This window comes from Leucoraja erinacea, chromosome 13 (genome assembly GCF_028641065.1).
Source record: "Leucoraja erinacea ecotype New England chromosome 13, Leri_hhj_1, whole genome shotgun sequence".
NCBI classification, from domain to species: domain Eukaryota; kingdom Metazoa; phylum Chordata; class Chondrichthyes; order Rajiformes; family Rajidae; genus Leucoraja; species Leucoraja erinaceus.
This window is the reverse complement of record NC_073389.1, coordinates 30570077-30584489: the sequence shown is the minus strand read 5'-3', so window position 1 is coordinate 30584489 and position 14413 is coordinate 30570077. Positions and strand designations below refer to the sequence as shown.

At 42.0% G+C, this 14413-nt stretch overlaps 1 protein-coding gene across 2 annotated transcripts in view; it reads right to left on the bottom strand.

Annotated features, from left to right (window-relative positions):
- Nucleotides 1-13658, bottom strand: part of dgkh (diacylglycerol kinase, eta) — a 303149-nt gene extending 289491 nt beyond the window's left edge. For both annotated transcript variants that reach the window (XM_055644779.1, XM_055644780.1), the window contains exon 1: nt 13474-13658. In XM_055644779.1, coding sequence (XP_055500754.1) covers nt 13474-13524 — 51 coding nt within the window. In that variant the 5' untranslated portion in view covers nt 13525-13658. The remainder of the gene's footprint in view (nt 1-13473) is intronic.
- Between the last annotated feature and the right edge of the window lie 755 nt (nt 13659-14413).

Genomic DNA, 14413 nt, shown 5'->3' with positions numbered 1-14413 from the left:
GGTTGCTTAGTTACCAGAAGAGAGATACATGTATTCAAGAAAGAGTTAGATATAGCTGTTAGGGCTAACGGAATCAAGGGTTATGGTGAGAAAGCAGGAACAGGGTGCTGATTTTGGAGGATCAGCCATGATCATATTGAATAGCGGTGCTGGCTCGAAGGGCCGAATGGCCTACTCCTGCACCTATTTTCTATGTAAGAGGTCGGGTTCATTTTCCTTGGAGGGTTGAGGATGAGGGAGCTACCAGATATCAAATTCTGAAATGTGTAGATAGAACATCAAAATGTTCAGTACAGAAACAGACCCTACAGCCCACAATGTCTGTGCAAAACCAATCTCCTCAACCAGTATCCTTTCATTTCCTGTATATCCATGCCCCTATCTAAAACTTCTTAAATGCCATTATTGTATCTGCCTCCACTACCATCCCTGGCAGCGCATTCCAGGCACACACCACCCTCTGTAAAAATACTTGCCCTGCACATCTCCTTTAAGCTTTGCCCCTTTTACTTTAAATCTATGCCTTTAATCTCTAGTCTTTGATATTTCCACCCTGGAAAAAAGTTCTGACTCTACTCTGCTTCTATCACCCCCCCCCCCAACAATTGGTGCTGCAGAGAAAACAATAAAAATCTGTGCAACCTCTAATTATAGCTAATACCACCTAATCCATTCAGCATTCTGGTAAACTTCTTCTGCATCCTCTTTAAAGCATCCATTTCCTTCCTGTAACGGGGCAGCCAGAACTGCACACAATGCTCCAAATGCGGCAAAACCAAGCTGCATCATAACTGCCGACTCAAATATTCAATGCCCGACCAATGAAGTCAAGCATCCCATCGGCCTTCTCTAGCATTCTTACCTACTTCTGTATTGCCACCTCAGGGAGCTATGGACTTGGACCTCACAATCCCTTCGTACATTAATGCTGTTAAGGACATGCCATTAACTGTATACTTTCCCCTTGCATTCAACTCCTAAAATGCGTAAATGCCTTGATGAACTTAAACTCCACCTGCTGTTTGTCTGCACATTTCTTTAGCTTATCCCAGTGTTTATATTGACAGCCTTCCTCGCAGTCCAAAATTCCACTTTTTGGTCACAGATATCCAGCTTGAATAACGCCCTTCCATCTCAACCCACTCTTCTATTAGTAAGCCAGTTCTGAATCCACACAGCCAAGTTACTATGAATCTTGTGCATCTTAAGCTTCTGGGTCAGCCTACCATGGAGGACTTTATCAAGTTCCTTACTAAAATCCACGTAGACAACATCTACTGCCCTACCCTCTTTGATCACCTTCGCAACCTCAAATTCATAAGACATGACCTTCCACGTACAAAGCCATGCTGACTGTACCCAATTAACTCACTCTCTTCCGAATGGGGGTAAATCTTATCCTAAAGAATCCTTTTCGATAGCTTCCCTGCCACTGACATAAGGGTCACTGGCATATATTTCCCTGGATTCTATCTACCTCCATTCTTAAACAAAAGAAAAACAATGACTTCACCAGTCCTCCGGGACATCGCTTGTGACTAGAAAATATGCAAAGATTTTTGACAAGGTTCCTGCAATCTCTTCCCTTGCCTCTCTTAATAATCTGATAGATTCCTTCAGGCCCAGGCGAATTATCCATCTTAATGCCGTTCAAGATTCCCAACAACACCTCCTTCTTGATATCAAAGTCTTGCATATTAATATTCACACTGATCTCACTGTCTTCCATGTCCTTCTTGGTGAATACAGATGGAAAAGTATTTGTTTAGTACTCTGACTCCAAGCATACATTATTTAAGATAGATAGTAGGAAGCTTTATCCAAGAAGAGGTATCTAAGATATCAGAGCATTGGTAGACACAAAATGCTGGAGTAACTCAGCGGGACAGGCAGTATCTCTGAAGCGAAGGAATAGGTGACATTTCGGGTCGAGACCGTTCTTCAGACCAGAATGGTCTCGACAGCTAAGTTACTCCAGCATTTTGCGTCTACCTTCGATTTTCAGCATCTACAGTTCTTTCCCACACATATCAGAAGTTTAGGGGTAATATGAGGGGGAACTTCTTTACTCAGAGAGTGGTAGCGGTGTGGAATGAGCTTCCAGTGGAAGTGGTGGAGGCAGGTTCATTGGTATCATTTAAAAATAAATTGGATAGGCATATGGATGAGAAGGGAATGGAGGGTTATGGTATGAGTGCAGGCAGGTGGGACTAAGAGGAAAAAAAGTTGTTCGGCACGGACTTGTAGGGCCGAGATGGCCTGTTTCCGTGCTGTAATTGTTATATGGTTATATCAGAGCATAGGTTTAGAGTAAGGGGTAAGAGGTTTAGAGAGGATCTGAGCATTTGAGTTATAAGGATCGGCTGGACTTTCTTTCCCTGAAGCATGGGAGGCTGAGGAGTGACCTTACAGAGGCATATAAAATGGTGGGAATTATAAGGTAAATAATTACAGTCTCTTCCCCAGGGTAGGGGAGTCTAAAACTAAAGGTCTTGGGTTTAAAGATAAAGGTCTTGGGTGAGAGGGGAAAGTTTTAAAGGGGACCTGTGGGGCAACATTTCACACAGGATGCTGCATACAAGGAACAAGCTGCCAGATGCTTGGGCCGCATAGTGGTGCTGCTCACAGCACCAAATACCCTGTTTGGTGCTGTCTGTGTGGAATTTGCATGTTTTCCCTGAGACTGTGTGGGTTTTCCCTGGGTGCTATGGTTTCCTCCCACCTCTCAAAGTAATCTGGGTTAGTAAATTAATTGGCCTCTGAACAATTCTGCCAAGTACGTAGGGAGTGGCTGCATAGGATCACATGGATCTAGTGTGAGCGGGTAATCGATGGACAATGTGGACTCGATGAGCTGAAGCTCCTGTTTACATCATGTATCATTCAATCAATAAAGGTGGGTACAATTAAGACATTTAAAAGGTATTTGGACAGATGCACGGATAGGAAAAGTTTGGAGACAGCACAGGCACAGAGAAGTGGGATTAACTTGGTTAAAACAATTTGGTTGGCATTCATGAGTTGGGCCTGTTTGGCTGATCTGTTTCTGTGCTATATAGCTCCATGTACACAGAGAGACATGTACACATGGAGTGATGGGACACAGAGAGGGTTGCACAGATAAGACACTAAATTGGAGATGCTGGAATCTGGGTCGAGAAAACAAACTGCCAGAAGAAATCAGCAGGCCAGGCAACATCGTGGAGGAAAAGAGGTGGTTGGCATTTCAGGTCGCGCACTGCATCAAAGTAGAGAGCAAATATAGCCAGTGCAGAGAAGTGAGGGAGGCATGAGATAGACTGATATGTGATAGGTGGAACCAGATGAGGGGAGGGGGTAACAGAGAGAGATGGGCAGAGTGACAGATTCAGAGTGAGAGATAGGGAGACAAAGATGAACAGAGATTCACATGCAGACGGATGAAGACCAAGAGATGGGTGGTTAGAAGGCAGCAAGGGGATCAGATGTTCATCAAAAACTCTCACACACACATTCACAGAGGGCAAGGCACTATAAAGAGGTAAAAAGATAGCAATGAACAGAGATAAATGTAGATGGTGGGATCGTAAGAGAAAGCTAAATACAAGTGATCAAAGAGATAAGCAGAAAAACAGGCAAAGTAAATTGATAATTACAAAGTGAGACGTTGGGACAAAGTGAAAATAATACATAACTGTGATTGAAAAGATAATCAGTAAGATAAAGAAAGAGTGAAAGATATGTAAATGACACTAATTGGATGAATAAATTCGAAAGCAGATACATTCACTTGAAAAATGTGAGGAACAAAAGCATAAACAGGAAGGCAGAGAAATGAGAAACAAACTCGTAGAGATGAGGTAAAGATATCAACAGCAGCGAGAAAACCTGGTAAAATGGACAAGAACACATGAAAGTTGAAAAAAGACGCAGAAAGAACAAATTAAAACCAAGTCGGAGTTACAGGGAGACAACAGCGCCACAGATAAGAAGTATGACACTAGCACATGTAGAAAATGGGAGATAGTGAAAATATCAAAACCTGATAAGGGAAAAAGTAAGAAAGAACTACACCACAACAAGGAAAAGCTGACCCAGCAATGCATAAGGAGATGCACACTAGAATGGAGGACAGAAACTCAGACCACTGAGAGCCTTACTTAGAAATTCACCAACCAGAGGCACAGGACAGATGTACATATATTGAACCAAGAAACACTTAACCAAAGGAGATTATTGAAAGCGATGACCATAAGTTTTAGTATACACGAGTGATGATGAGAACCTTAAATGAGGAATGGTGGAGAGTTTGACAAGTTCATGGAATAATTTGGACCTCGCTAACTGAAATCATGAAATCAAAAAGCACTGAGAATTAGTGGTGCAATTAAACAGTTACAGTCTAATTTAAACATCAGGATGAGAATTTTAAATTTGAGTCACTGGAGGGCTGGAAGTTATTGTGTATCGGCAAGAACAGGCTGAGAAGGAGACAATTCTTCAGAGTAGCAGAAGAAAATAAATTTGACCATGTCGGTGCTAAGTCACATACATGTGTGAGCGTTTCAGCAGCAGGTGAAGAGATGCAATGATGGAGCAAGGCAATACTATAGAGATGCAACTGAATTGTCTTTATGACAATGAAGTTATGGATTTGGAATTTCACCTATGGCTATAAAGAAAATGGAAGTTTCAAGTGGTTTAGTTCAACTTATAACTCGGAAGATAGATTATTGGCAAATGTATGAAGGTTGAATCAAAAGCCAGAGTTACTAGCTTCAATTTCCCTAATTGTTTGCAGAAGGAAATTGATACTTATCCAACATTAGAGGTGGTCCTCAGTGTTAGAGCCACATGAGAGGTGGTCCTCAGTGTTGTAAGAGTAGACATGGAGAATGTAACTAAGGGGCAATATATGTTTGAAGAAGGGGGAGTAAAGAAAAGAACAGCGGTGGGAGATGAGATCGGAAATTGAAGCGATTGGTGGAGATCTGCATTCCATAAGCATGGAACCAATCAAAGGTATATTTACAATGGACAAATGGGAGGAATACGAGTGTGGCAAAGTCGCATGTATTGAAATACTCAGGGAAAGATCAAGACATAGTAAGCGTAAAGTGGATCAAGAGCAAAGTAGGATATAGGATATGGTTATGCATTTGTAACTACAAATATGAAGGACTTAGTAAAACAAAATAGAACTTTATATACAAATTATCTCTGCCAGGCCCCCTGTTTTTCTACCAATCAAAACACATGCAAACTCTATTGATTCACGACACAGCTGGCTAAAATATCTCAGTGAAATTACTGGATTGGCAGTATGTGGTAGATAAAATATGTTGTGAGAAATGTAAACACAGGGTGTTGGAGATAGTGTTTGGCATTAAGGAGGATAAACCTACAGATGTTGAAATTGTCATTCATAGGTATACCAAGTAATTGTGGGGCACAATATCTAGCTGAGAATTAGAGGTGCATGTATGTAGCAAAAAAGGATGGTTACATTTTATTAATTGGATGCCTGACCCATATAAAATTATACTGAATTTGATGGATAATTATGACTGAAAAATCTGTCATTTGTGTACTATGTACTGCCCACATAGTGACATATATATTGGCAGCTTAAGTAGGCCACCAGGGCCTTGAGCATGCTCCAGTATTTAATAGAATAGCTAATTCCAATTGTAACAACAGTTTGGCATGTCTGGCTTTTCACCCCTCTGATCAGCCATGATCATATTAAATGGTGGTGCAGGCTCGAAGGGCCGAATGGCCTACTCCTGCACCTATTTTCTATGTTTCTATATCAAATATCTATCTATCTCTGCCTCATAAATATTGGTTTTTACCTCCGCCACCTTTTGAGAAAGAGAATTGCGACTCATGACAATCTAACGGAAAAATTATCATCTTGTGTCCAGCTTAAACAGCAAAAAACAATCTATTTTTCTATCCATTATTTTTATTTTTATATTTTGTCCAATCTTCTGATCTGCCATCCATCATTGTTCAATGATATGATTTTTTTTTTGTTTGATATCTTTGATTTTCCATGGAAGGCAAGTAAACCCTTGGAGTTTTCTTTCCCATTGGAATGTCATCTCCCTGATATTTCATCCACTGCATTTCAACTGATTGAACCTTTGACCTAATCCACCAGTTCACTTTAGTTAGCTCTGCTATCATGCCCTCCTAATTTAAATAACACCAGTCCTGGACCCATTCTTCTCAACTCAAACTGTACATAAAATTCAATCATGTTGCAGCTACTTTGGAGCACCATTACTGTAAGATCAGTAATTGATCCTTTCTTCTTGTGGATCATGGATCTAATTCTCCACACTCAACATAGAAACATAGAAATTAGGTGCAGGAGTAGGCCATTTGGCCCTTCGAGCCTGCACCGCCATTTAATATGATCATGGCTGATCATCCAACTCAGTATCCCGTACCTGCCTTCTCTCCATACCCTCTGATCCCCTTGGCCACAAGGGCCACATCTAACTCCCTCTTAAATATGGCCAATGAACTGGCCTCAACTACCCTCTGTGGCAGAGAGTTCCAGAGATTCACCACTCTCTGTGTGAAAAAAGTTCTCCTCATCTCGGTTTTAAAGGATTTCCCCCTTATCCTTAAGCTGTGACCCCTTGTCCTGGACTTCCCCAACATCGGGAACAATCTTCCTGCATCTAGCCTGTCCAGCCCCTTAAGAATTTTGTAAGTTTCTATAAGATCCCCTCTCAATCTCCTAAATTCTAGAGAGTATTCAAGTCTCAAGATTGTCAGGAGGGGAATTTTGACATCTGGCTATCAAAAAAAAACTCTTGCCTCTGTTCACCTGTTACCTGCCACGCTTTGTCCTCCCCCTCCTCCCATCCACCTTTCTTGTTCCTCCTCCCCCCACATGCACACAATCAGTCAAAAGAAGTGTCCTGACCTGAAATGTCACTGATCCATAGTCTCCAGAGATGCTGGCTGTCCTGCTGTTACACCAGCATTTTGTATCCTCAAGATTGTCAAGTGTGCTTGATCAGCTACTTGCAGGACAGTGGGGAAGACCCTTGCTTGGTCAGCTTGGGCCAGGAAATCTTCAACAATATCACTTGTATATGATGGATGCACTACCCAAAATGGGCTTTGGAGAGAGAATCCACAATTGGATATTATTCCTCTTCATGGACACCTTTAGTGCATTCAATAGACAATAGGTGCAGGAGTAGGCCATTCGGCCCTTCGAGCCAGCACCGCCATTCACTGTGATCATGGCTAATCATCCACAATCAGTATCCCGTTCCTGCCTTCTCACCATATCCCCTGACTCTGCTATCTTTAAGAGCTCTATCTAACTCTCTCTTGGAAACATCCAGAGAATTGGCCTCCACTGCTTTCCAAGGCAGGGAATTCCACAAATTCACAACTCTCGGAGTGAAAAAGATTTTCCTCGTCTCTGTTCTAAATGGCCTACTCCTTATTCTTAAACTGTGGCCCCTGGTTCTGGAATTCCTAATTTATGGGTACATTTTCCCCCTTTCACCAGAGATTTATATACCACATCTCTGCATTTTGGAACTCCAGATGAAATGGAAGATGTATTGGGTGACTGCTGCTGTGCAGCATTAGGGTATAGGCCGCGCCTGTACCACCTATGGCAACATTAAGAGCTCCTCACTCCTGGTGATCAAGTATTTCCTGTAATTGAAGAGGGAGCACTACTCCCATGTGCTGAGCTTGTTTCATCTTGGCTGTTCCATTCTGTTCTCAGGTAATCAGAACAGATGGTGAAGAGAACAAAGGATCAGTAGGACCAGTTGCTAAAGAGAGGCCATCCTCTTTTCCTTCAATTGACTGCCTCTCAAGGTTTGTTCAAACTGGTTGCAGATGTTCAGCAGTCTGTGGAGTGAGAGTGGGTCTGAATAGGTGGCAGTATTGTCCATGAACAGGGAGATGTATCTGTATGCCAAGGAAGTCAGGAAGGAGGCACAAATGTCTTTGTCGAGGTTTATCCTGAGCAGCTGTTCTTAATGCATATCCCATATGCATCAATAGACTCTGTGCTCTACAGGCTGTTCTCATGCACACCCACTAAGACAAACATATTATGCTGCTGAAAAATCCAGTGAAAGACACACTTTGGTCTGCAAGGAATCATCCACAAGCAAATGCTGCAAATTCATTCCAACATGCAGGAGTATATGCTGAAGGATGCACAAAGATTCTGTAGAGAAAGACCACACTTGAGTTCCTCCCATCACTGGGCACTGAGGGACTGGGCCCAATGTAATAACCTGTCAAATGTTACACTGAAGTAATGTTTGGGACTGAAACTGATGTGTGTTAACATTATGAAAGTGTGGTAAGCAAAGGTAATAATAACATACTCTGAACAGTGAATGAATAAAGCATATTTTGGGTGAGGAAAAAGCTTTCACCTGTGCACTGCTAATATTTAGCCTTTTTAAATCACAAAACTGACCACCAGAAGAAAATGAGGATGCTCCTGTTTCTCTAATATCAATTATTGAATCAAAAGAAGTTGAGCCTCTGCCATGGCAATAGCCAGAAACATTGAGTGCACCATGGAGTGGTTGGTCATCGAATGACGTTATTAGGCCCATTTCGTCTCATCTTAGCAAAAACCCACTTTATTGTCATTGATGAATGTGGGCTTGTGTAAATGACTTCCTGGAATGGGAACGTGATTTATATCATGTCAGAATAAAAGTGGTACCCAAACACAGAAATGAATGTAGATGCTAAGCAGACCGTGTTTAGAAAATGTCAAACAAAATGAGAGATACCAATTAAAATATAGAGTACAAGGCAATAAATTTAAGGACGTTTGGAGGCTAGTCATAGAAAATGACTGACATGCTGTGTATGTAAATGGAACTTATAAATGAAGGTGAAAGTCATTCTGATACTGAGCAGGACCATTAAGGTTGTTCTGGATAAATCCAGTCAATAAGCTACTGAATTATGATCAATTGTAGATGACCCCAAACTTTTGGATCCTTCCAAGAAAAGGGACTTCCTGGAGCTAATACAAGTTAGAGGCCTATTTGTTCGCATCCTCCTCTTGCTCAGTCCTCCTCTTTCACCTTGCAGTCTACCAATCGCTACTTCCACTTTACCAAGTATGATTTACATAGGATTTAGCACCTCCCTGTCAAACGATTGAAACAACTGGTTGCTTTTCTTCACATAGTTATTGAAAACAGCAAAAATAACAATGAGAAACAGGGAGTATCATTACCCATTGTGCAGCAGAGAAGTAAATATTTAACAACTAGGGTGACCCCATCAAAAAGAGAGGAATGGGAATAAAAGAATCACATCACACGTTAAAACGCATGTCACTTTCCCAGAGATGGTGCCATATACTCTTCACACTACCTCATTCAGTTATTTCATTATTATACTTTAATATTTGTTTCGCATTTCTTCAGATTGCACTACAATATTCTGTTGTTTCCCGTGGACAATTGATCTCACTGCACCCTGGTATATATGTCAATAAATGAACCTGAATGGTTTTATATATATAAGTTGAGGGGGGAGCTTGGGCTCAGATTGATGCTGAGAAACTAGAGATATGAATTTGAAAGATATGATAACATCTCAGAATATTTCACTATGGAACTGCCAAAAAGTAATGCTACACTCTCGACCCGAAACGTTGCCCATTCTTTCTCTCCAGAGATGCTGCCTGTTCCACTGAGTTACACTGAGAGCATTTTGTGTCTCCCTTTGATATTTTAGTGCCACTTTCCTGCTAACCCATATCCTCGATTCCCTTATTATCTAAAAATCTATTAATGCTACAGATTAGGACAGACAATAGACTTTTAGGAGCTAAAATTCACAAATGGCGGGACAAAGATCAGTGTTTATAGAAAGTCAAATTATAGATACAAGAAAGCCAATGGTTGGGGGTTTCAGAGATGAGATGAAGCATGAACAGTGGCAGACAAAGTAACAGAAGTAAGTGACAATATAAATGGCAGTGTGCAAATGTGCTCTGAAGCTCATCACAGCAGTTAATGTAACACATTAACTGTGAATAGTGACTTTACACACCAGCTCTAGGGCGAGAAATAGAATAATGAAGCAAACGTACTGATCAGAGCTCAGCATGTGCACTGTGTGCAGTTCTGATCAACATGCTATTTGAAGATAGTGATAGCGCTGGAGAGGGTGTAAAGAAGATTCACCAGGATATTGCCTGGGATGGAGTGGTTTATATATGAGGAGAGAATGGAGAGGTTGGGTCTGTTCTCCCTGGAGTAGAGGTATTTAAGAGCGATCATGACTGTGGTATATAAAATTATGAAGGGTACAGATAGGGTAGTCTGATGGATATCATAGATTTAGGGTGAGGGGTAGAGATTTAAAGGGATGTGAGGGTGGTATTTTTTACCCAGAGAGACCCACCCAGGCATAGAAGACTACGACAATAGACAATAGGTGCAGGAGTAGGCCATTCGGCCCTTCGAGCCAGCACCGCCATTCAATGTGATCATGGCTGATCATCCCCAATCAGTACCCGTTCCTGCCTTTCCCCATATCCCCTGACTCCGTCATCTTTAAGAGCCCTATCTAGCTCTCCCTTGAAAGTATCCAGAGAACTGGCCTCCACCGCCCTCTGAGGCAAGTGTTGGAAATAGAAACAATGCGGAGTTGATGCTCGCTGGTCTGTCTGGAGGCGATGGGCCTGTTTCCATGCTGTATGTCTATGACTACATGACGGATGATGAGCCAAAGTAAGTCTGAAGAATGACTCTCTGGAGAAAAAGGAATTGCAGGACAAATTGGAGATTCTGCACAAAAAGGTTTTGAAGTAACATCAAATCAAAGCAACAGAGAGTAACGTCACCAACAACTGACTCAGGTTAAATCAACGCAAACACACAGTCTGATATTAAAATCAACACGTACAAACTGATCAAGTCAGCATAAATACATTGTCAGTAAGTTCAATATAAATGCACCATGAGAGCAAGCCCAACACCAACAATTGACTGTTGGAGAATAAATTCAACACACCCTGCCAGAGCAACATGTCAGCACAAACATACTGTCAGTAAAATGAACAGCAACATACCGCCAGAAAGTAAAATCAGCACAAGCAAATGACTGTCAAGAGAAACCATCACATTGTCACACTAAAATCAGCACATACGACTGCGAAATCAACACGAATGAATTGAGTGACAGAGGTTTCAAGCGCACGCACACACACAGCGAAAGAATCTTGAACTCTACTGTCACGCAAAGATTACCAAACCGCAGAGGCAGAAATGAATCCCTGGAGCACGCTGTCGAAATGAATCCTTAAAAAGAATTCAACACTAGCACAACTACAAAGCAATCATTTACATACGCAGCCAGTCACAGTAAGGAGAAATGCAAAAGCCTCATTAAGGGAGAAACTGGAAAGACAAGACTCTGGTTCTCAGAGTTCAATCACCGGCATGCGAAGTCTGACCGTCACGCTTCCTCGGGTAGAATTTCTGCACAGATCCTACTGGCAGAATATCCTTTGGAAGAAATAAATAATAAAGCGCATGTATCTGCCGGCTCAAGAGTGGTTGAACTGGTCGCGGCTAGAAGAGAAGAATTAATATTGAACGACCCTGCACGCTCATTTAAAAAAAACACGTCAACATGTCGAATACTTTTATTAACAGAGACCCCAGTGTGTTCGCGGTTATTGCTGGTGGGTAGCAAATTTCCAAGGAAATCAGAGCAGGAACCACACCTTATTTAACTTCCACATGTAAGTGAATGGTTCAACTTTGCTTCAGACATTAAATGATCTAAGATCGGATGAATTCTTAGTTGTGCGATTAGATATTTTACTCTCTTTAAATATATATTCTCCCAATAACCCTGTATTTTCGTTTCGCGCACAGTGAAAAGTAAAACCGGCGCAAATGTGCAGAGAGAGACGTGCAGATCCGGATGCTTTTCGGGGTGGATTTGGAGAACAGGACCAATACTTTCTGCCTGTATATCTAAACCGCAAAACAGATCGAGAGTCTATTTACATAATTCAGTGAAATCCTCCTGCACTTCAAATACTGAAAAATCAACAAAATGCATCAGGAAAACTTACTCTTGACAAGACAGACACCTACACTGAGTCACGGCGTGATATCCAGAAATAAAATTCGCTTCAGACTTCCGACTTGGTTATCAAAATGTCACTTAAATCTGCACAAGGGATTGCAGATGCTGGATTCTGGAGCAAAAAGTAGACTACAGGAGCAACCGTGGAGGTGAAGTGATGGAACAAGTCAAGCCCGCACCCAACTCTGCCTTTTATAAGCTTTTAAAATCATCTCTTCAGACAAATTTGGGTTTTATAACGTTGAAACATCCACGGTTTTTTTTGTTTTTTGCCCGGTAATGCCTCGGGTGGATTCAAGACTGTGACCCAAAACGTGCTGTAAAGTCACACTTTCAAAAAGAACAGATGGAACAGAAAGTGAACAAAATTAAATTTAGATTTTCGACAGCGTTTTCTCAGGCTCCGCACTGACCTCCTCAGGATCTACTGAAAATTAAAATAGGAAGCAAGAGCGTTTAAGTTAAATCAGAACAGACACACACACACACACACACACACACACACGCACTCCGACACCCACACACATACAGAATCACACCCACACAGGCGCACACACATAGACACACTTACAAAGTGATAGCGTTGTCCAAATCACACCAACTTGATCTAAAATTAGCCAGGGAAGGAATTAGCAACCCACATGCTCCTATATTTGGGGATTTGCTGAGCTTTCAGGAACAAAGACTTCCAGGCTAGAAAAAACACGATTATGTTTCCTTCCTTTTGATTCATTGCAATTATGGAAAGATTATGCTCAAGGCTTCTACCATGGACCTGCAGGGAAGGGATGAAGGAACTCACCCTCCACAGTAGATCAGATATTAGGCAAAAGGCGAGACAGACACCACATTGACAATTTGAACATGTTTTATTCTTGTCAGATGCGATTGAACACGACTTGATCAGTGACAGTCCCACCAGTCTTGTCCGGATTTCAGTGTTATTCTGAGGATTCCAGCCGGCACCCTATTTGTTTAATTTCCAGTTTCCCGATTATATTTGCTTCCCAGCGGCTGCTCTCCCACAACATCCTGGACCTTATGTGAGTGACGCTATTTCTGTGTTTACAGCGAGACCCAACTTTCTCATTTGGAATATTCGACGATTTAGATCCCGGACGACACTAATCCAGAAGGACACGTGAATAAGAGCGCACAGACACACATTTCTGTCGTTCGTGTCCATTAACCCCCTCCACGCATGCCATGGCTATTTATAACGCACACATTAAACATTTGTTGAAGCCGAGAAGGAAATAACACAATGACACACAGGCCACAGTCAACAAGCGGGGGCAGGACAGAGAGCCAAAGTGCGGAGACGAGTAGCATTGCAAATAAACACAACTAACTACCCACCATCTCTTCCCAGACAGGGCTCCGGCTGTAAGAGGGATACAACTCCTCCATACTCGGCAGCAGTCCCAGGCGGGCTTCTCTCAGGGACTGTACGATTGCTGTTTGTTTGATCAAGACGCCGTCCCCACCCACTTTAAGTCACTTTGCCTTATCTCTTCCTTCTCTCTCGCTTTCACTAATCATGCCTCGGGGAGTTCGCTGGTGAAGGCTCCACGTGATTCGTTGTTCCTCCTTATAAGGAGCTGGACTTTGTGAAACCGCGGAGGCTGGAGCTTAATCCTCTGGGCAACCGCAGCAAGCTGCGGACTTCTGCATTTTTGTGGCGCCGGGCAAAGTAGTCAGGCGAAAGATAATCAAAACCAACGTCATAGAGGCGAGTTTCAGGATCGAAATAAATAGAAGAGGGGGGTCGAGCTGCTGGACAGTCCACGGAGCCCAAGGCTCAGCGCTTGGTTACTCTCTGGTGGTGGGATAATTCGCAGGATGCGCAAGTGGACATCATTGTGGGAGATCCGGGCGAGATGTGGAGGTGGAAGTGGGTGTTGAGCGGGAAGGGCAGTGGAGGAATTCAAAAACAAAACAGGGACGAGAGTCCAAACAATGAGGGATTCAACCAGGAGCCAAAGGCATAAAGAGGGGAGTCAGGAAACAAAGCAAAAACAGGTAGACGTGCTGCAAAAACGCATAACAGGCCACACAAATCAGTCAACATTTATGTTAAACCCCCGTGAACTGTTTACTTTAAATTTGAAAATGAATGATAACTATTGATGTTGATGTTAATTAATGGAATAACATTACTTATTTAGAAGATATTGACCTGAACAATTTGGGATTTTTTTGCATAAAGCATATTTTGGAATAAAACATATTTTGAAATAAAAATAACCTTCCTTCTTAAACACAGTTTTCTTAAATTGTGAAACAACCAGAATGTGTT